Genomic DNA, 22,364 nt, shown 5'->3' on the forward strand with positions numbered 1-22,364 from the left:
ATCTCCCACTTTGGGCATATGCAACTTCACCTCAGACCAACAATAACGGCAGGGGCAGACCTGCTAGCGCACCCAATTTGCATTTAGCTAACGATGAAAATCGGGAGAATTTATTTTCGTGATGTTTTTTATCGAATATGTGGTATATTGTTCTCAGAAATGCTAGTATGAAACCTTTTATTACCCTTTTACCTTCTCCTGATGAGTTTTACCATTCCTCTCAGGCATTATTGCTCGAAATAGAAGACTTGCAGCCGGAACAGCGGCATATTTTATGCGATACCACTCTCAATGATTTTAATTTTTCAAAAGACAAAATATAGAAACAAAATCTGATTTATTCACTGTCCATACACACCTTGCAGGGAAACTGATAGTAACCTACAGAGTGAAGTGAAGAATAAAACGTCACAGGCCGCTGTAACTGCCACGTTTCTCCGGGCCGCACAGAGGAAACAATTCTTTATTATGCCTAAAACATGTGTGCACGCAGAGTGCAGGAGTTAAGTCGCGCACGGTGATGAAAACTGTGGCTGCAAAAAGCGACGTCATCCAGAATATTTGCTGCACATGGTGGGCGTACCAGGCCAGCTGTTATAGCAGAGCTCGACGTGCAACGAGACGCCGGGACCTCGCTAGGTACCGACTGCGCGTGCCCGACACCTGCTGCGGGCGTAAACACGTCTGGCGGCAGCTTGTCGCAGAATGCGCTTGCGCAAGCCACGGCTATATTGCACAGTAAAGGCTTGTGAACACTGACGTTTCGTGATGCTGCTCGAGGAATGCATGTGATACCGCCGCACACTGTAAGCAGGTTTCACCGAGAGGTGAAGCGTTCGAAGACTTCACCATTAGGCGGCAGATGTAGTGCCGTTTTGCTGGCGAAAGCGCTCTGTGTGGTCAATTTTTCTCAAGTAATACATGTTGAAGGCAATGAACGCGTGTTAGGTCATGTAGTCATCTGGTCGAATCACTTGGGGGGGGGGGGGGGGGATTCACGACACGACGTCCCATGGTGCGCTAACACAATGAACTTTTGCTGCAGAATGTCTTACTTCTTGAGCATGATATGCTCTTAGGCATGGGTAAAACATGCGCTCATGTAAGGTCTAGCAGAATATGAAGCAAGGCTCGCCGACACGCCGTTATGGCAGTGGAATCTTTTCTCTAAGCAGGAAAGCGACGAAATATGCGAAGACGAAACAGAACATTTTCGTTCGGAATAATTTAGGCTTTTGTTCAAAACGTAATGGCTCCTAAAAACACTGCTTCTATATTTCTTAACGTTTTCACAAATAATTTTTACCACAAATGCGTCAAGAAAACGTGCAATTCAGTGTAAAAATTATGCTGGCATTTCCAGATGTGAGACGAATACTGAATTCGTGAGGGCGTATGGTGCGGTGAAATATATAAAGAAAAGCTAATGATGGTTATATTCATTGGCGAAGGCTGCACTTGAGTATAGAAAATTCTGGAAGCCGCTGGTAGGGCCTGGCGCTATCACCATCAGCAGTAAGTACACTTGGGGTCTACAAAGCTGGCTTGTCTTTTTTCTTTTCACGTCAGGCTTTTCTTTTTTCAAACGTGATCGACGCGCTTCGGCGCATCGTATTTTAAACGCGAGAGTTCGTGTGAAAGCCGAGTACTTTATTAACAGTGGCATTGCGTATAAGTTCGATGTAGCTAGCATTATTGCCTGGGGCGGCTTGAAAGAAATCGCAAGAACACAAAAGCGTATTTCAGACCAGGGGCCCTAAGCACAATAAAAGTCAAGCAGATTCCTTTGATTGCACATTAAAATACTGAAGCAAAATTAATGACAAGAAATAATCTGCCCATCACTGCAGTTTTCAACGTAAGTTTGTGACCCTTATTCAGTGAAAAACCCCTTCAAGAATGGTTGGTAGGCAGAAATGAGGCCAGACACAGCTTACAGTGCCGGGTGCCTCTATTCGACAAAATTCGAAAAAAAAAGGAAAGAATACCAGCGGTAACCAAATAGCTTGAAAAATTCAACAGGAATTCCCGGGCCCACCCATGAACTGATTCGCTCTAGTTTCGAGCACGAAACGAATAAAGCACCGCCAGACACAAAAAAAGACGCAACCAAATAAGCGGCTACGGGGCAACATGCTAATCCTGCCCGGTTAAGTAAACGCGACGCCAGTCTGCTGGTGCTCTGAGGAAAAATAAGACGGCCAGCTGCCTCCACAATTGACCAGCCTCTTTTCTGCCCAGTGTGCACAATCCACGCATTTGAATTGCAACGTGAACACTCCGACGTGTTCACCCGTTCGCTAGGATGCCCCTCTCGGCCGTTTCTTTTGGAGGTGTTCGTTCGCGCGTGTCAACAAAGAAGAGCATTTTGCTTTGCATGCCCTTTTCTCTGGAAGCGGGCACCTGTCGCCGTGGCCCACTATTTTGCGTGGTTTGTAGCGCCTGTGGCATTCCTTTTCCGCTGACGCTCGTAGTACCGAACTCTTATGCCATGGAAGATTTACGCCCTAGATGATCACAGCCTTTTGCGGTGTGTGAATTATTTTGACAGCCTTGCTGCCAAATCGATGTCATCCTTGTCTCTTACACTTCAAAAATTTGCCCATTTGAGCCTTTTAAAACGCGTTTTTGTTTTTTGCGGTCGGCTTTTATAATATCTTGCTGAGTTTTTTCTTTTGAGATGGCATTCACACGGTGATGGCTTGACGTATCGCTACAGCTACGTCGTGTGGTCAACTGCAGCCTGTTAGCCATTTAATAATAGAATATCCTTTAAAAAGATAATACCCTGCCCGTTGCATTGCATAGATAAAACTTATTTTTTAATGTACTCACTTTGGCTGGAGCGCTCAATTGCTAACCATTGTACTTACATAATCACTACAACGCTCTACAAGAAAATCCTCACCAATAACCGCCGTTGCTAAGAGATGTTAGCAATCAGCCTGTGCCCGCTGGCATTGGCTGCCTAAAGAGAACCTTGGTAGCTCTAGTTTCTTGATGCCTGTCGAAGGGAGACGTTTAAATATGTCATAAGTAGTGAACTCAAGAATCTGCAGCTGTTGTGCAATTTTCCATGGCTTGTCTGCTCGAACACGTGACAGATGGCACAACACCATCTCTTCTTATAGCTTTCAATTATGTTTTATTGCATACATAAAAGTGTCTATACAATGTAATTTCAATTATTGACCTAATGCTAATCACAAACTACATAGTTAAAGAAAAGCAGATAAAAAACTAAATGACACATTGTGTTTTCTTGACTGAAAATGAACGCTACATGTTCGCTACACGTGGGTATGGAAGGTGAGTAACGAAAAAGAAAATATAACCGTTTTTTTTAATATGAAGCAGTTCTTCAGGTCTATAATTATGTGTTCTCAAAACGTACAACTCAACAACTCAACAGCACGTAACCAGTGAACAGGCGCAATAAACCACTTCCAAGCTCGCGCTCAGCATTGTACTGATGCCGGAAAGATCAGCTTAAGAATGCTATAATCATTGGCTATTGCAGTGCTTCTAGGCCCCCCTTATATTGCAACATTTTGCTTGAATTAACGAGGACAAGCTAATTACATCCTGTCCTGGACAGCAGAAACACGGATAATCAATAGGGCTTCGCTCTCCGGCCTTCTGCATCGACTAGGAATTCCTCGTGGCAACCCATTATCGTGAGGCAGAGAGGAACTGTAGGGCTCTTGCAAGTTTAAAGAGGCTACCAATTAGCCCCAGTCTATTTCTCTGAGGAAGGCGGACAGCCCACCACCAGACCTATTCCAGAAGTCGGCCCCTTTGTCTTGTCGCTCTTGCAAGGTTGGTTTCCTTCCTTTGTTGTCCTCCTCGGCTGCCCTGTTTATATAGGAGCGTCCTGCTTGTGGTAATTAGAAAGGGGATATTAGCCGATGCCTTTAGTCTTATTTCTTTTAGTGCATCACGCGAGAACGTACAGCACGAAATAGGAGACGCACGCTTCGTACACTTGTGTTCTTCACCTGGTGGCGTGATGCTGATGACTGCGACTAGACGGTCGCCACGGCGCGCGCATCGCAAGCAACATGTGCTTCGGTTATTAAACCTGGCTCGATGTCCGGAAATACATGATGTTATACATAAAAAAAATCTTCCCCGAATCTGTTTAGCGCGAATCAGATCCCGTTGACTGATAAGTTCTGTTTTTATTCTAAACAAGGGTAAGAACATTTTGAGAATTTGTTGGCTGATGTAAGAAGACGCGAAAAAAGGAAACTTAACTTTAGCGGTGACACACGAGGCGTAAATGGTAATAAATACGGCATAAAATATGTGCCCTCAGAATAAGGAAAGCCATATAAGAAGTCCCAGCATCAAAATAACATGCACAAGTCTTTCATGGCTGCAACTACTCTGATTCGTAGAAACGGGACTGAAGTTATTTGCTTAATTTCAGGTTTTCTTATCATCAGAATAACAAAACAAATGTTAACAGCATGCAGTTATAGAAAATTTCTGCACTGTCACGCTATATTGCTGTTACTTCTCGGAAATGTGGTCGTAAACAAAAACTGTCTTGTTCTTTTAAAATGAATCGCTGTCTCTGGCAATAATAGAGTCGGTCGCTGGCACCAAGGTTGCACGTTCTACCCCGGCCGCAGCGGCTGTATTTGGATCGAGGCGATATGCAAAAACGTCTGTGTGCTCTGCGATGTTGGTGCATGTTAAAGAATCTCAGGTGGTCTAAATTATCCCAGAGCTCTATAGTAGAAAAGCCGGTGTCGTCGGCGGCGTTGGCCGTGAGCGAAAAATGGCGCATCTCAGTGGACAACTGAATTACGCCGTAAGGGAAGGGATTTTCCTTCCCTTACGGTGCGGTACGGGTGTCCAGCGAGAATTGTGAGACAGGCATCATTTCCTTTCATTAAAACCAATTTTCATTTCATTTTCCTTCCCTTACGGCCAGCTCGGGTGTCCACCAAGATATGTGAGACAGGCGTCCTTTCCTTAAATTGTCCGATGGGCACGTGTCGCGTCTAACGGGCGATGGCGTTCCGTGCACCCCTTGGCAACTCTGCAACACGCTGTCGCGTCTCACTCTTAAAGACGAAGCTTAAGCGTCCCCCAAATTTTTGCTTTTTCGCACTGCTTGTACTGCATACTGCTGATAGTAGTGCAAGCTTCACACTTTCACGCATGCATATCATTGCACTAACAAATGCTGTGCGCCTTCTCTTTGCTTTGTAAAGCTTCTTCTACCGCTGTTATTTGTAACTTACTGAAATAGTGCAAAAAAGAAAAGCGCAGTTCTGAATAATTATCTAACAAATGCGCATGGAAGTGTCGAGACTTCTTCTTAATGGCTGAGTATTCGAACACTCTTATAAGAGCTCATGATGTAATGGGCAGCGTGGAGACCCTGAAAGGAGACAAGTTCATTTCGTGTAAGTTATCTGCCTCGTTGCTACCACGAACTTCTCCGCTGTCAATGACCCAACGGCAAACGTTCGCTCGAGCAGTAAACAGACATCGTAACTATTTGGCTGGGTGCTCCATGGGAGGAAAACGCTTTTTTTCCGAGTACCATTGGGGCACCGCTCTTTTCTCTATTATGAAAGGAAGGGCTACAGAATGCGCACTTCCGCCGACTATAAAAAACGATTTTGTAAGCGCGTGAGGTCACCACTCCAGCTGCTCAGCCGAGACTGTCAACACGCTGCGTGTGGCTTGAAAATGGCGGTATTCTCCCACACTAGGTTCATCTAGGACTTACAATGAGCAACTGGAGGCGCCTTCCTATATGTCGGATTCAGCGGCAACGCTAGGTAAGCGTTAGTTTGAAAATTCTTGATAACCATTTTATTTTTGTGTAATAAGAGACGTTTCTATCGAACCGTCTGTGAGCGTGAGCTGGACTGAGGCCTTCGTTATACGTGCCAAATTTTTGCCTGAGCTTCTCTTTTCCATGGTAAGAAAAGTAAAAATTAGAATTTCCAAAGCTTTCATTTCTTTTGCGCTGTTTCTATTTAGTATCGATTTAAATTACCTTTCTGCGCTTTCCCAGAAATGCAAGGGGCATAGGCAGTGTGAAACTATTTGGTGGTAGCTTTTCACTTCAGATACTTGCGTTTCTTTTGAAATCATGAGAGTTTTATGTTCTTCCTCACTTCTTTTTGCAGCATATCCCACTTATCTAGAGCCGGAGTATGAGCCTGTGTAGGTTCGATGTAGGGCGGGGCATAAACAGTGTTGTCCACTGTAGTTTGGATAAGTTTATTCGGCTGTTTTTCTCCAAGGTTGGCGTTACTTGCACCGATTGGTTATATTACCAATTGTATTTCTTCGCAATATTGTCTGCTTCAATGGCAACCAAAAATTTTCGATTAAAATTTGTAGATTGTCCTCATAAATGACCAATGTTCGTAATGCCGTTCTCGTAGAGCTTTTTCCGCAAGGTGCAAAATGAGCCCTCTAAATAAAGAAAGATAACAATAACATTCAATGTGACTACCACTTCCAAACGACATGCACACAGGGTTAGCGGGGAGCCTTAAGAGATAGCCTCGATGAACAGCGGGGAGGTTTTAGAGACAATCTCGATGAACTTTACATTGAACATGTCGACAGCTGCTCTCAATAAGCAGCACAGTCTAGACGGAAATTTAATTGATATCACGACCCACATTTCTGGGCAACTTGAGGGTATAGAATGTGTGACTGGGCAGCGTCGCCGAAGTATTATTCCTTGAATGATCCCGAACTAAGAGGCGCGTGGCAACGAGGCTACTTTTCAAATTCTCAGCGAACAAGAACGTAAGCGAACCAGGCTCCAAGATTGTAAGTGACAGCGCGATGACAATCCCGCAGATGCTGACTGTGGCTTTCCTCGCCCTCTATGGTTTAGCCGAGGATAGCGCTATGCCATCGTGGAAATGAAGTTCGCAGATCTATTCCAGCTTGGTAGTCTTCTTGGTGCCGCCATGAACTTGTGACAGACTTATGGCGATTTCAAGTAATGCGCAACCGTAGGGTGACTTCCGCGGGAACCATTCGGAGAGTGGCTACCGTGAAAGGAGGAGGAAGATAATGGTGAGAGCGGAGGAACATAGCAAGGTGCATGCCCACCTGGCACTTCGAAACTCGCCACCCAAGGAGGGGTTGAGGGGTTCAGGGGCGGTGGTGCCATGCGCCTTTAAGGGCGGACTGGAAAGAAATGCTAGTCGAAAAACAAGCATATGTTTTGCAAAAATCTATCTTCCCCTCGTATCGACACCTCGTATCGGCTGACTACCACCTCACCACGCGCCTGGACAGCGTCCGCTGAACAAGAGGGCAAGTCTCCTCATGAGGGAAGCTGAAGCAGTGGAGGGAATGTTTCATAGACGGCTACACGGATATCCGCAGCCGGTGGGAGCCTCTTCTCGATCCAGAATGCGTCGCGAGCAGTCTTAACTGCAGTGGTAGCCGCTTCTAGTGTCAGAAGTACGGGAAATTCCGTCCTGCGCTGCCTATAGACTTCTGGTCCTGGCAACGAAGCAACTGGAACAAATGCAAGATATCGCCGACTCCCTCGGCAAATGCCCAGGAATGGCTTTGCGCCAAGAATATGGCACTCACAGGAAAACCCAGCCACCATTCTCGGTGCGTGAAAACGTTCACCGTCGATACCGCTGAAGTCGCGCCCCGGTACCAGCCTGTCAGTTGGTAGCCCTCTTATATAGCCTTCTCCTTCCAAAGAATTTTTCTTTGATTTTTTGTAGTTAGCTGGCCCGCTGTGTGCATTATTTGCCGGTGCAATAAATAGCAACTGAGTGGACACGCCTTGCAAATCCTTCTTTTGTTCCCTCGAGCGTGGACCCCTCTGCGGTCAGTGGGCGAAGACGTTGGCACCGCGGATTTGAGAGAAAGCGTGCCGGAAGGTTTTCCCCATTGTTCCCCACAACAGAAAACTGAAGAGGCCTCTAGCACTATACTTGTATGCATTTCGTTCTGAAATTGTTCGCACGCAATGTATCGTCAAATGAAAATGCGTCATTGGCTGTCGTTGTATCTAGCTTTACAAAGCCGTAATCATCCTGGGATCTCTGTTCTACCATTTGGAGTCATCTTTGTTCCTGGAAGAGGCATTCTGTACTGTCTCAGCAAACGTAAAGCGAACAGTTTAGAATATTCCGCCTGTGCATGCTTTCTTGCTTGCAGATGTCCCTGCGCAGCATTAGAACGCGCAGGGGCCCCGGCCAACGCAGGTGATGGCATTACTGAGTACTGAAATTCTGCTGAGTCACAAATGGCTACGTGCAAGTGTGCTCTGGAAGCGTGTTTTTTCTGATTTAAACTCAAAATATATGTATTTATTCCAAATACGCTAGTGCGTATTCTAACTTCAACATTCGAATGCTCTCTACCGCAGATTGTGTCGTAGGAGTGGGAGGCCGACACTTTAAGTTTTAGCTTATTGATGTAGCGGAGTTTCACACATTCATAAAGCTCAGTGGAAGGACTACGCACAGTACTTATTAAGAAATTTAGCGTAGTTACAACCTTAACGGAAGTAATATGAACTACCAACAAACAGTAACAGTAGGTTTGTTCTTTAGAAACGGATAATCACCTAGAAACTCTGGCATGAAAAAGTACCGAGGCAGGCATTTTTTGTTTGTCTCTGCTGAGCTCAGAACTTAGGCTCCGGATGCTATGCTCTCAAGAAGCGTTTCTTATTTCTCGGCTTGGCAATTTGGCTGCAGTCTTTAAATAGCACCCTCCACCTGAAAAAAAAAATACGGAAGTTGTAGATCTACATCAGATTTCAGCTTGAAAGACATAAGTTTACAACCACCCCCTTGAAAAAAAAAATCAGTATAAGCTCCATATATTTTGTGTTGGATCTCTACAGACTATCTGAAGATCTTTGTTTCTTCAGAGGGACACACGCATACACGCACAGCCCGCAAAATTCCATGAACTGCAGAGGCGTGCATACCAAACTTGCGCACTTCGGCACCTGGCGGCAGTGGGACTCTCACCGGACAATCCGGATTGCTATATTGTCTGGACACTGAGTCCATATCATCGTTCACTTCTTGATTTCATCAAATCAGCCCACCTTTTTTCATTTATTTAAGCATCTCACTGATTTCTCACGTCATAGTTTTTATGCCTTAAGGCAATAAACATCGCTTCAAAAAAAAAAAAACTTCCGCACACATACCTGTACAAGGCTACACGTGCCCATACACGCGCGGGCACAAGCGCGATCGCACATCGCACAAGCGCGATCGCACACACACTAACATGAGCGCGTACACACACGCACAAACCGTATCCGGGCTACATCAAGAAGGACGAGTGCCTCTTTCACAACAAGAGCAAGCAGTGTATCCGCCTCTTTCACAAGATAGAGCGTACTCGGGAGATAGCGAAAGAATGCGTTTGCGTCACATAAAACCTGCGCAAAGCACGTGCCCGTGAATGCCACATACACCACCCGGCTCCATGAAGCGCCAACTGCTCATGCACAGCGGCAGGCGCACGCTTGCAGCTGCCATTGCCTATAACTGCCGACTGTAGCTGTTTCTAACACTGACCTTCCAAGCAAGCTACAAAGCAGGGGATAAGAGAGAGGAGAAGCGCGCATGCGCAAAGCGGCACTGTAAAAAAAGGCTGATAGGTACAATAGGACGACAATACCGTGAATCGAATTGGTTGAAGGATCTTTGAAATTAAAGCGGAGACTGTGAAAAGGACGAAATCTGAATGGCTGAATCTGTACTAAGTTGCCTAAACGGCCATAATGTTTAACACACTGGGATATGGCAGTAATGGAAACAAAGAGAAAATGTATTTACATGCTCGAATAAAAGATTCAATGCGGGCAAGCAAAGCTGTTATTGTAAGCGCTTGCTGGAGCGACCATGACAGACTGTAACCGACGTTTGATACAGTTTGGTAACGCCGGCCTCAAAATTCAAGCGCCAGCACCCCATCGTTTAAAAGTTTACGGCATACGATATTGGCGATAATGTTCCTTTAATTCGTTGTCTCTGCCCGCAAACCACCATAATGTATACAAATATTCTACTAAGCTTGTGCGAGATGACCACACGGTGAAGGGGTAAATCTCTTCCAATGCAAGCACATTGCGAACAATTTAGGCTTATCACCAATGCCGCCATTGCCAAACTTTTCAGCGCTGTAGTGCGTTTCTGCGCTTTCGGTGGCTAGTATTAGTTTTATGAAGCGCTCTGAACAGCTTCCTATTCGAGCTCTTAAAGCGTACGATGGTTTTCGGCCATTTCATGACGAAGTCGAGGACATAGATTGCACTTTGTACTTTGAGCGTTTCATGAAAATTAACAGACGCAAGAGAACGTGATTAGCATGCATTTTCCTTTTTACTGAAGCAAGACGGAAAAATTCGCATTGACGCATCGCTTCTTCACAACCTTCGTTCGATTTTAACTTGAGTGAGATTCAAGTATATCAAATTACCTGATTAAAATTAACTATAAAACATCATTTATCACGAAAATGGGAAGCATGCAAAGTCTATTTTCAAGTTAACGACAATAGCGAGCGATATTTAAGGAAAGTAAATGGTACATCGGAAAACCTTAGAGAAAAAGCATCTGTGCTGTTCTAACGATGTTACTGGAACTTTACGGTGAGCGGCAGCTGTCGAACGCGAAGTGGAATTAGCAAAACGGCCCATTTACTAAACTTTTCTTCAGGCATATCGACATGTCTCACAATTTCTAGGGGACCTTATTTCACTTTTTGTTTCTGTGATGCGTTCTTCATTCTTCTGCCTTAGTAGACACGCAAGTGACGTCAGCGCTGAATATTGAAAGCAGCGTGGCTCCCTGGTTTTGCTTTCAAGTGGAGGGCGGAAGGATGAAAATGCAGAATTTCATAGCAGCAAAAAAAAAAATGCTGTGGGTTAGCTGCGGTTAAAGTTGGAGTGACGCGACAGCTACATCTGGACGAGTGGAACTCGCTCAGTCGATTTGCAAAGTCAGTCTTTCGCCGCTCCGTTTCGCTGAGTGTTCCTTCTTCAACTTCGTCCCTGGACGTGGATTCACTCTCTCCTATCCAACCCCCCCCCCCCCCCCCCTCTTTCGACACGGCCCATTCGTACAGCTGTTGTACTCGATTTCGCTGCTGCTCCGCACCACGTGAACACGGCGCCGCCACGGAGCTTAAGGGGTGCCCCGCTGAAGGCTCGAATAGCTGGCTTAGTGTTGCTATCGCTACAAAAATGCTTACAAAGGATGGCCCTCAGTATTTTTTTTGCGAACGGGTAACCCACTATGATTTTTTGCGCAGCCTTCACGCTATACTGAGAGTTGCATTCGTTTTTTACTACATAGAAACCTTTCAACAATCGGCCAGGTGCGCACCTTAGAAATTAGTACTCAAGCTATGGCTGCCTCAATGCCGGCTTCGTTTTTTCAGATTTTCTGCTTCGTTCCCAACGTCCTGTGTTTGATGCGTCGAAGATTCCTTCAACGGGTGCGTATTCACCAGTTGCTTCTTTTCATTGGCTTTTTATCGCATGAAACAGGTCACTGACTAAATGCTAGGAGATCGTGGCGAGTACGGACCACATTCTGTACTCATGTAGCGCTTCCATTACCAGCCTTTGTTTCCCTCACCTTGCCCCTTCCTTCCGGAATGCTTTGCTTTATTGTGCCTCGGCTGATGACCAACGAAGCTTAGCGGAGGCAGCTTTCTTCTTCGAGGAAACCGGTACTGGCCAGTTTTTTCCCTCTTCCTGCTACTGCCTCTAACTCTAATATTTGCATATACCTCTCCTATAAAACAGCAATGGTGCATGCACAATTAATATTATTAAGCTTGTAGCGAACCATGACGGCCGCGCCTGATGCCGCATAGCCAGATCACTGACCAAGCGCCGATGAAGACGACGCGTCGCCGCACTGCACGAGATCGCTTGGTTTTTTGGACTGGCCGTCGGCGCTGCCCGCCGTTCTGTTCGCTGTTTTGTGTCGCCCGCCGTGAACTCTTTCCCCGGACCTATTTGTGCATAAACCCCCTTTCACTTGGTGGAGGTGCGGATTTGCTGACGCCCTGCAGCTTCGAAGCCGTACGCTTCCGGTCATCACCATGCCCAAAGATTCCAGCCCCAGTTTTGCCGCACTGCCGCCGACCGTCGTCTGCGCTGGAGCTTTGCGCCAGCGCGATCCTGCTGTATTCAGTGGTACCGGGGACCATGACGTCGAGGATTGGATAGCCTCGTACGAGCGGGTAGGCATCCATAACAAATGGGACGATGCCCTCAAACTGAACAACGTCATCTTCTATCTTATGGACGTTGCGAATCTGTGGTACCGCAACCACCCACGAGGATGACATCACATCGTTGTCCGCCTTCAAGCAGAATTTCGCCGACGTTTTCGGCCGGTCTGGGGTGCGCAAGTTGCGCGACGAGCAAAACCTACGTGCTCGGGCTCAGATGCCCGGTGAAAATTTCATCAGCTACATTGCGGATGTGGTGGACCTGTGTAGGCGTGTGGATTCTTCGATGCCGGAGCGCGCCAAGATCGATCACATCCTGAAGGGCATCGAAGGCGACGCGTTTCAGATGCTTCTAGCAAAAATCCTGCAACCGTCGTCGACGTCCTTGCCCAATGCCAGAACTACGACGAACTAAGCGAGCGTTGTCTTCTTACTCGGTCTCCACTCTCGCACCCGGAGCCTCTGGGGGCTTTGACATCTGAATCCGACCAGTCTCCACTGTTACCCCAAATAAAGCAGTTTGTTCGCGAAGAAGTTGCTCGTCAGCTCTCTCTCGTCCACCCGAGTCCTGACGCTGCCTCTCGTCTTCTGCCTTCGCTTCAGCGCTTCATCCGAGAACAAGTCGCCGAGGCTATTCCTACCCTGCCTGAAGTTCCTTCCGTTCCTCCTTTTTCGTACGCCGAAGCCGCGGCACGTTATAGCCCCTCCACTTCTGCGGCGGCACCCTTGACGTACGCCGCCGTGGTTGCGCGGCCTCGGCCTGTGGCGTTTCCACCCAGTCAGTCTGTCCTGCGTCCGGCACCGGTCCCACCAGCGGCCCCGCTTGATCCTCCCTCTTCGCCACATTACAACTCTTGGTGCACACCGGACAATCGTCCTATATGCTTTTCGCGCGGTTTCTCCGGCCACGTGGCACGCCTCTGTCGTCGCCGCATGGTCGCCCCTACAGCGTTTGCGCCTTCTGCCGACTCACCCCTACTGCTTCGGGCTGCTCCACCTCCGGAAGCGTACGCCACCGACCAGCGTCCGTATACGACCCGTCGATCCCCGTCCCCACATCGCCGTTCCCTGTCGCCTACGCGCCGTCGCCCTACGTCCGCTCAAGGCCTCATCGTTCTCCCACGAACATTCTAGTGGTGTCTGTCGATGACCTGTCTGTGTCCGCGTTTGTCGACACGGGTGCTGCTGTGTCAGTGATTGATGAGAGACTGTGCCATCGCCTACAGAAAGTGACGACGTCATTTTCTGGTTTGTCGCTTCGCACTGCAACCGAAGAGAGGATCGCACCTTTGACCACATGCACAGCGCGCGTTGTCAGCGCTGACATTTTGTACAGTGTCGAATTCTTGGTCTTGCCATCTTGTTCCCACGACGTGATTCTCGGGTGGGACTTCCTGTCAGAAAATAACGCCGTGATCGACTGCGTCCGCGCTGAGGTAGAATTTTCTGCATTGTGTGACGAATTGTCCGACGACCTCCATTTCGTGTGTCCGCAGAAGCTCACCGTCAGTGAAGACGTCCATATCGTTCCGGAGGCTTCAGCGCTTGTATCCCTCTCGTGTCCTGCCACGCCGGCCGTCACCGTTTTATTTGCGCCGTCTTCTTCCTTTGTTCACCGCAAGAACCTGCCGCTGCCGTCTGCTGTTCTCGATGTTCACGGAGGTCTCACGAAGATGCTTATCATCAATCCATCTCCTTGCCCGCTTATCCTGCTACGTGGAGAATCTCCTCGTTCAATTCAACCTACCCACCTTCTCTCTGACCTCGATGCCCCCGTGACCTCTCGCCGTTCCTCCATTAACGCTCTCCACTCCGATTCGGCACCTGATCCATTGCCCGACGTCGCTTTCCAAGCCGCCATCGATGACGCTCTTCCTTCCGCCCACCGGACGCAGCTCTCAGCCCTTCTGCTCACGTTTAGCTCCGCTTTCGACGTCGCCCACACTCCTCTAGGCCGCACTTCCACCGTCGCTCATCGCATAGAGACCGGTTCTCACCCGCCTTTTGGACAGCGGCCATATCGTGTGTCGGCAGCAGAGCGCCGTGTGATTAGCGAACAAGTTGAGGACATGCTACATTGTGGTGTCATCCGTCCGTCTCACAATCCTTGGTCTTCGCCGGTGGTACTTGTAAAGAAGAAAGATAGCTGAATCCGATTTTGTGTCGACTACCGCCGCCTCAAGAAAATTACCCACAAGGACAATTACCCTCTTCCCCGCATCGACGACGCTCTTGATTGCCTCCAAGGCGTGAGTACTTTTCTTCCCTTGACCTATGTTATGGCTACTGGCAAGTACCGATGGCTGCACCTGACAGAGAAAAGACAGCATTTGTTACACCCGACGGCCTCTACGAGTTCAATGTGATGCCGTTCGGGCTGTGCAACGCGCCCGCCACATTCGAAAGGATGATGGATAACCTCTTGCGGAAGTACAAGTGGCAGATATGCCTCTGCTACTTGGACGACATTGTTGCCTTTCCGCCGATTTCACCACGCACCTCGCACGCTTACGACAGGTTTTGACTTGCCTGACTGACGCCGGTCTGCAGCTAAATCTCAAGAAGTGCCACTTCGCAGCTCGAAAGTTGATCATCTTGGGGCACAACGTCTACAAGGAAGGCGTTCTCCCTGACCCGGCCAAGCTCCGTGCTGTGGCGCAATTTCCTAAACCTATGTCGCTCAAGCAACATCGAAGCTTCATAGGTTTGTGTTCCTATTTCCGGTGCTTCGTACGCAATTTCGCGTCGATCATTGCGCCACTGACGAAGCTACTTGGCGGAAACAATGACATGTTTGGCTGGTCGGCCGAATGCGACGAAGCGTTCACTACCGTACGCCATCTTTTGACTTCCCCGCCAATACTCCGATACTATGACCCAACAGCACCTAGCGAGGTCCATGCGGATGCGAGTGGCGTTGGCCTCGGAGCTGTCTTGGCTCAGCGAAAAGATGGGTTTCAAGAATACGTTTCAAAAATATGCGAGTCGCATGCTCACCAAAGCTGGATCCAACTATTCCGTCACGGAGAAGGAATGTTTAGCTATTGTATGGGCACTAACGAAATTCCGGCCCTATCTGAACGGTCGCCGGTTTGACGTCGTCACGGACCACCATGCGCTCTGCTGGGTATCGTCTATTAAAGATCCATCCGGTCGCGTCGCTCAATGGGCTCTTCGCCTTCAAGAGTTTGACATCCGCCTAATCTACCGTTCCGGCCGTAAGCACATGGACGCCGATGCTTTGTCTCGGTCTCCCATTTCCAACGACGCTGCCTGCTCCTCGGCGACAGATCCCGTGCTTTCGTCTCTTACCATTGCTGAAATGCCTGCGGAGCAGCGGAAAGACCCGTGGCTTGCTTCCCTAATAGACGCCGTGTCTTCGTCACCAAACGTTGCGCCTTCAAGAACATTACAGCGTCAAGCTCTGCACTTTGCCCTTCGGGATGGCCTTCTATACCGCCGCAACTACATGCCTTGTGCGTCGGCGGTGGCTTCTCGCGATTCCCCGCCATTTACGATCTCAAATTTGCGCCTCTTACCACACCGACCCTCAGTGTGCGCACACTGGTGTACTGAAAACATTCAGAAGACATTATCATCGTTACTATTGGCGCGGCATGTATGCCTATGTTCGGAAATACGTCTGATCTGGTATCGCCTGTCAGCGGCGGAAGACCTCCGCGCCTCGTGTCACCGGCCCATTGCAACCACTCCCTTGCCCGGCACGTCCTTTCGATCACGTTGGCGTTAATCTTTACGGTCCGCTTCCCTGTACGGTCTCTGGGAACCGCTGGATTATCGTCGGCGTCGACCACCTTACCCGGTATGCCGAGACAGCCACCCTTCCTGCTGCTACTGCCCGCGAAGTTTAGATGTTCCTGCTGCATCATTTTGTTCTTCGCCACGGCGCGCCGCGCGAGATCCTAAGTGACAGAGGCCGCGTCTTCCTTACCCACGTCATTGAAGCTCTGCTTACCGAATGTCGCATCGCACATCGAACCGCCATTGCCTACCATCCCCACCTAACGGGCTGACCGAGCGCTTCAATCGTACTCTCGGAGACATGCTCACGATGTACGTCGCTGCAGATCAGATCAACTGGGACGCTGTCCTTCCTTTCGTGACGTACGCGTACAACACCGCCACGCAGTCAACCACCGGTTTTACCCTTTTCTTCCTGCTGTATGGGCGTGAGCCGTCGTCTGCGATGAATACCATCTTGCCATATACTCCTGACACCTCCGAGTGTACGCCCCTCTCGGAAGTCGCAAAGCATGCGGACGAATACCGCCAGTTGGCGCGCTCTTTTACCTCGGCATCCCAAGGCCGCCAAAAGCATCGTCACGATAACGATAACAGGCAACATTTTTTCCCGATAGGATCCCTAGTTTGGCTCTGGGTTCTAGGCACACCACCAGGATTGTCGTCAAAATTCCGTACAGAATACCACGAACCTTATCGCGTCGTCCAGCAAACGTCGCCTGTGAATTACATCGTGGAGCCGCTCAACCCCTCTTCGGACATGCGTCATCGCGGCCGAGAAACCGTCCACGTCAGCCGCCTGAAGACCTACTACGAGCCGCTCCTGTTGTTCTCGCCATATATCGCCAGGGTGGCTCCTCTTCGTTCCCGGGGCCGTTGTAGCGAACCATGACGGCTGCGCCTGATGCCGCATAGGCAGAGCATTGCCCAAGCGCCGATGAAGACGAGGCGCCGATGAAAGACGAAGCGTCGCCGCGCTGCACGAGATCGCTTGGTTTTTGGACTGGCCGTCGGCGCTGCCCGCCGTGCTGCTCGCCGTTTTGTGTCGCCCGCCGTGAACTCTTTCCCCTGACCTATTTGTGCACAAACCCCCTTTCACGCTCTTAACGTTGTTGCTTTTATTTATTTTCTTTTGTAAAATAAAAGTGTTATACTTACGGCAAAACACTTGAGGTTAGCAGCCCTGTTTAATCGTTTTCTTTTTTTGTATCCTTACAGGCGGCTGCCAGACAGGGTAGAGCTATGGGCAAGCGTAACTCCCTTCCCGAAATGGTCCTGGACTGTCGCAGATTGCAGCAGCAGCAGCCGCAAAGGAACCTCAATGAAGGACCATCTTTGCTTAAAGCACTCGCCAAGGACGGCTACTCACCACGTGACCGCATGGTCGGCTGGTCCTATGTCCTAGTGGCCGTCGGAACATGTCTGTTTGCTGGTGGAGGCCTGATGTTGGTGCTGGCGCTTACTGTTGAGACCCACCAGGTCAGCCTGACAGGGTATTACGACATACCCACAACGATCATAGGCGCCGCTATCCTGGGAACGGCTGGCGCCTTCTTCCTAGTAGCATACATCAAGAGGCGCAGACATGGGCATGTCTGATCCTAGATGTCGGAGCCGAAACACTCTGTGTATATATATACAGTCGGCTGGAAAAGTAAGTGGATCACGGCTCCGGTGGCAGGAGCAGCTGCCAGGGACACTGCCATCTCACGCCGCCCGCATTAGCGGCCAGTGTGTCCCGAGTAAAGACGGGTTTCGCCCTCGCTCTCGTGCTGGTGCTAGTCTCGAGTGATAAATTTCCACTGTGCTGTTCGGCTGTTCTCCTGTTGACGGTCGCTCATCGCCAGTAATCGTGTACATGGCGCTGTCGCACTGCAACGGTGCAAGCGATTGGCCGCAAGGTATTAAACCGCTGCACTGAGAAGAAACGAAGCCACGTTTTGTTTTAGAATGAAAGCTCTACTTTACTGCCAAAGCTTCAGAGCCATTTCATAGCTAATGCCTGACCTAAACAATTAAGATAGGTATTGCCGCAACTGGGTTTCGAACCAGCGGTGGCGCGAACAGATCAGCTTCGGTGGCCTGCGTTCGAGAGCACTAACCTATCGCCGCAGCCGATCACGCCTGCTGTTAAACTGCGACTCACTCTTACGCTGTGTATTGCGCATCGTCGTCTGCATCAACTGCCATCTGCGACTCGAAGAGATCAGATCAGCCTAACCTCGATCAGAGCTTCAATGCCACATGCCAAGCTAGGCGCCTCGCCCTCAGCCTAAGAAAAGGATGGATTCCGGCTGAACTGATCACTCTTTACGGACCAGTAAAGCCTTCCTGGGGACATGCAAAAAGACTGTGCAAGGTTCTTAGAGCAGAGTTATGGCGTCAAGTAAGACTTTTCCAGGACTGGCTACGCTTCACTTGCTGCACCCTTTACCCAGAGTGGCTCGCTCCACGGATGTGCAGCTCCCCCAAGTCCCGGGCTGCGCAGATTACTGAGGTAAATTGGGCTTTTCAACTTACGCACCTTCTCAAAAGTGTGGGAAGAAACGAGCGAGAACTCAGAAAGCTAGTCTCGGTCGTGGGGAACGTTACTATTCCGGAGAACGTTCAGCAAGTTTTGCAGAAAGGGCCAAGGTTTGTCCTTGAGCCGTATGTGTGCCAGCTCACGAACTGCTCGCCTCCAACAGGAACATTGCACAGAAGGTAAATGCGGAAGAACGTGAGAGGTGCATCCTCGAAGGTGTGGACTGCATCAAGAAGTGTGCTTCAAGAGCTTCCAGACACCGCTCGAACCGTGTTTTAGATAGCGTTATGAAGCATTTCAAAGATCATGAACTTTACCTACTGCAGGCGGACAAAGAAGGGAGCTTCGTCGTTATGTAGCAGGGTGCTTACAACGCAAGAGCCTTGGAAGCCGTTGAGAAGAACTTTGTGCGCGTGAAAAAAGGCGATGTCCGTGTAAAAACCAAGTTCATGAATTTCTGTAAAGACCTAAACTTAACCCAAGATAGTCAATGATATCTCCCGCTGTACAGGCAACTACCTGAACGTCTTTTTCAGGAAAAAAACTCAAACCTGGTTTTTCGTTTAGAACTATTATTAGTGAGAATTCCTCTTGGCAGCAATGTGTCAGCAGGTTCTTGTTAAAAACCTCAAGTTGAATAATGTAGAAGACCCTTTCCTGAATAAGAAGTCTCAAGTTGCAGAGTTTCTCCAGAATGACCGACGGGCTGGATACGCGTTCTCAGTTGATGTTGTGGATTTATTTTATTCTGTTCCTCAAGCTGAACTTTTAGTTGTTGTAAAGGAGTCCACTGAAAAATCGGGGGAGCTCTCCTTTCAGTCCTCAGTAGGTGTGTCCCTCGACAATTTTTTAAACCTTTAGAATTTTATTTGAGTGTCACTTTTATCCAATTTGACAGGCAGCCTTTCCTGCAACGCAACGGCGTTTGTATAGGGTCCTGTTAGGCGCCTATTTTATGTGACATTTTTCTAGCTTATATTAATCGCCTTTTGGATCAAGCTTTTAGTGAAGGCCCAGTTTTAAAGGTTTTTAGATACGTTGATGATTTTTTAATCTTTCTAAAAGGTTTTAATCACTCTGCTTACGAACTTTCAGTTGGGCATACCTTACAGTTGTTTAATGACTATCACAAAGGACTGTCTTTTACCTAGGAACTCCCAGAGAATAGCGAGATACGCTTTTTAGACCTGAAGTTTAGGTTAACGAAGGGACACAGCTGCTGGGCGTATTTCCCACGTGCCAACAAAGCGCTCCTGCCCTACGATTCCTCCCATTCTAAGACTATAAAAAGAGCCACTGCTTCGCACTGCTTAGAATCTGCGCTTCGTAAGTCGTGTTCGCACGAAATGCACGGTAGCTTCTATAATCAGATTCTCGGGCTATTGGCTACAGACTTTCCTTGTTCGGTCCTAATGGCAGTCGCTGAAACCCTCCTTAAGAAGCTCGGACCCCTACGAACGATGGCTGGAACTGAACGCGCGAGGGCCAATCCCGAGGTGATGCCTTACATTCATAAGGTTTCTCATAACCTCAAGAAAGTGGCCAGTAGGCACAATGTGGCTCTTATTTTCTCGGCACCAAATAAGTTGGCCAAACTATGCCCCCGTATTTGCGGGGAAATTGAGCGCGGTTGCAAGAACCAACATCAAGAAGCCTTCGTCAAATGTGTCTTGGGAGTGGTCTACATCATTCCCCTCTCCTGCGGAAAATGCTATATAGGGCAGACGGGGCGCTGTCTCAACGACCGATTAAGGGAGCATGCTCTAAACTTAATACTTCAATATAAGCTCGCGAATTTGGTTTCGCATGTTCAGACGTGCAAATGCGAGCCCCGCTTTAAGGAAGCAAAGATTCTGGGCAGGAGCGCAAGCACAAAAGCCAGAGTTTTACTGGAAGCATCCTACATTAACAAAAACTCGAGTGATTGCATCAGCGACGTGTCAATAAGTTTGTTCTCATCCGAGCGCGCTTTTCTGGGAAGGTTTCTGTAAGAAGCACACCGCCTCTTTTGTGCGTGCCGGTTCTTTCTTTCATTTTTTATCTGTAAGTGCATCTTCATTGCCTGTTCGTCCCCCCCCCCCCCCCCCCCCATCTCTCTTCCCATTTTTCGTAGATCATACATTGTGTTACTCGTTCTTCCTTCCATTGTAGATATGTAATCAAATTTCCCTTTTTTTCTTTTTCTTTTTCTGTCAAGAAGCCCAGAGCCACCCTAGTGTCATGTGCGCATGCGATGTGTACATGTATATATTGACATCTGTTACGGAAAATAAAGCCAGTTGTTAGTAGCGTTCGTCCTTGTGTCTCCCTCCCGTGCTCGTCTTTTTTGCGCTACATCTTTTTTTCAAACAGTGCTTAACCTTAGTCTAATATTGTCGCCAGACGTGCAGTCGACAGATCCAAGCAAAACCATGAGCCAACCAGGCTAAACACACGCTTTCGCACGTCTTCTCGATGCAAATGCGTTAAAACCCTACCAATTTTTTTTACTTTGCCGATTTGTATTATCCCCTCTCATTTGGTTAAAAATTGCTGCTGTGTTTTTGCCTTCATCCAGACATGTGAACTCGCGTCCTCATCGGTCGAGAGCGAAACTGCGGAGCGTGCATCTGAGTTTGCTTTTTTCGCCGATCCGTAACGAAAGGTCTTACACTTAGAATAAAAAAACGTGAGAGTTTCGTAGGTGATGCGGCTTTTTAAGCATGAAATGCTTTCAGCTCCCACCGTGGGCGACCTTGTGGTGACGTCGAGCCGAAACCAAGAGCCAGCATCTGGGCACCGATTTCCAGTAATTCGGGCACTGATTTACCGTCATCTGGGAGTCTAAGCTGGATCATCCGTGCACTGAACGAGATTTAAAGAGACGAATTCTCCGCTATCTAAGCCCTCGTACAGGACCAGCATGCAAGCGCTAGATGCTGGCTTCCACGCCGTCGCCAAGGATGGCATCACAGTCCCACACTCTCACGAAATTCACACACGTAGAAAACTGCCTGACGGCGCCGGTCGAGGGGGCAGCAGTTTGAAGCGCTTTCGGGCATAGGAATAAAGTCTGTCAGTGGTGCTGCGGCGTCAGCTGATGGCGTTTGTCCCTTTGGCAGGCGGGTGTACATATACACGCTCGGAGAGCACTCGAACGCTCTGCTTCTCTTGTACATTCTTGTCGGGCCTGAGTCGTGTCGTGGCCGCGTATGGTTCTGTATCGTTCTGCGTTTCAATGCCGTCACCGCCACAGCTGCTTAAGCCAAGTAATAGAGCTTGATAAAAGTAGCAGTAGGAAGCGTCTTGCGGAAAGCGATGGCTTTGCGAGTTATACGTGACCGCTATGCCCGTAACCTTTTTATGCTTGCATCTACGGCCGCCGCTGTGGCTCAGTGGTTATGACACTCGGCTGCTGACCCGAAAGGCGCGGGTTCGATACAGGCCGCGATGGTCGAATTTCGACAGAGGCGAAATTCTAGAGGCCCGTGTACTGTGCGATGTCGATGGATGGATCGATGGATATGGCTGAACCTTTACATCGGGCGGTTGTTCCAGCTACCAAGCCATGACGTGAGAAATTTTACCGTTGTCTTGATTTTGTCTTGATGCCAGTGCAGGATGTCAGAACCCCAGGTGGTCAAAATTTTTGGAGCCCTCCACTACGGCGTCCGTTACAGCCTTAGTCGCTTTGGGGCGTTAAACCTCCGTAAACCAAACCGTAAACCAGCTTGCATCTACTCTCGATTACGGGGGAGTAATTTTTGAAGCGAAAGCTTCACTACATTAGGTAAAGCCGATTTCGCTGTGCGTTGCCGGATGACCTTCAAGTGGGCCAGAGGTGAAGTGTGGCTAATAGGCCTTACGA

General features: G+C 48.7%; 1 protein-coding gene across 1 annotated transcript; it reads left to right on the forward strand.

The window, feature by feature from the left end:
- Positions 1 to 5,657: 5,657 nt before the first annotated feature.
- LOC144094693 (uncharacterized) lies at positions 5,658 to 20,804 on the forward strand. The gene is made up of 3 exons (XM_077628611.1): positions 5,658 to 5,801; positions 11,428 to 11,484; positions 17,212 to 20,804. The coding sequence occupies exons 2-3, from the start codon at positions 11,461 to 11,463 to the stop codon at positions 17,590 to 17,592; spliced, it is 405 nt and encodes a 134-aa protein (XP_077484737.1). The 5' UTR covers positions 5,658 to 5,801; positions 11,428 to 11,460; the 3' UTR covers positions 17,593 to 20,804.
- The last annotated feature ends 1,560 nt before the right edge of the window (positions 20,805 to 22,364 follow it).

This window comes from Amblyomma americanum, chromosome 6 (genome assembly GCF_052857255.1).
Source record: "Amblyomma americanum isolate KBUSLIRL-KWMA chromosome 6, ASM5285725v1, whole genome shotgun sequence".
Taxonomy (NCBI): Eukaryota; Metazoa; Arthropoda; class Arachnida; order Ixodida; family Ixodidae; genus Amblyomma; species Amblyomma americanum.

Coding starts and splice junctions, on each gene's coding strand:
- LOC144094693 (XM_077628611.1), top strand. CDS start 11,461: ATGCGTCGAAGATTCCTTCAACGG. Junction 11,485..17,211: donor GTCGAAGATTCCTTCAACGG/GTGCGTATTCAC, acceptor GTATCCTTACAG/GCGGCTGCCAGACAGGGTAG.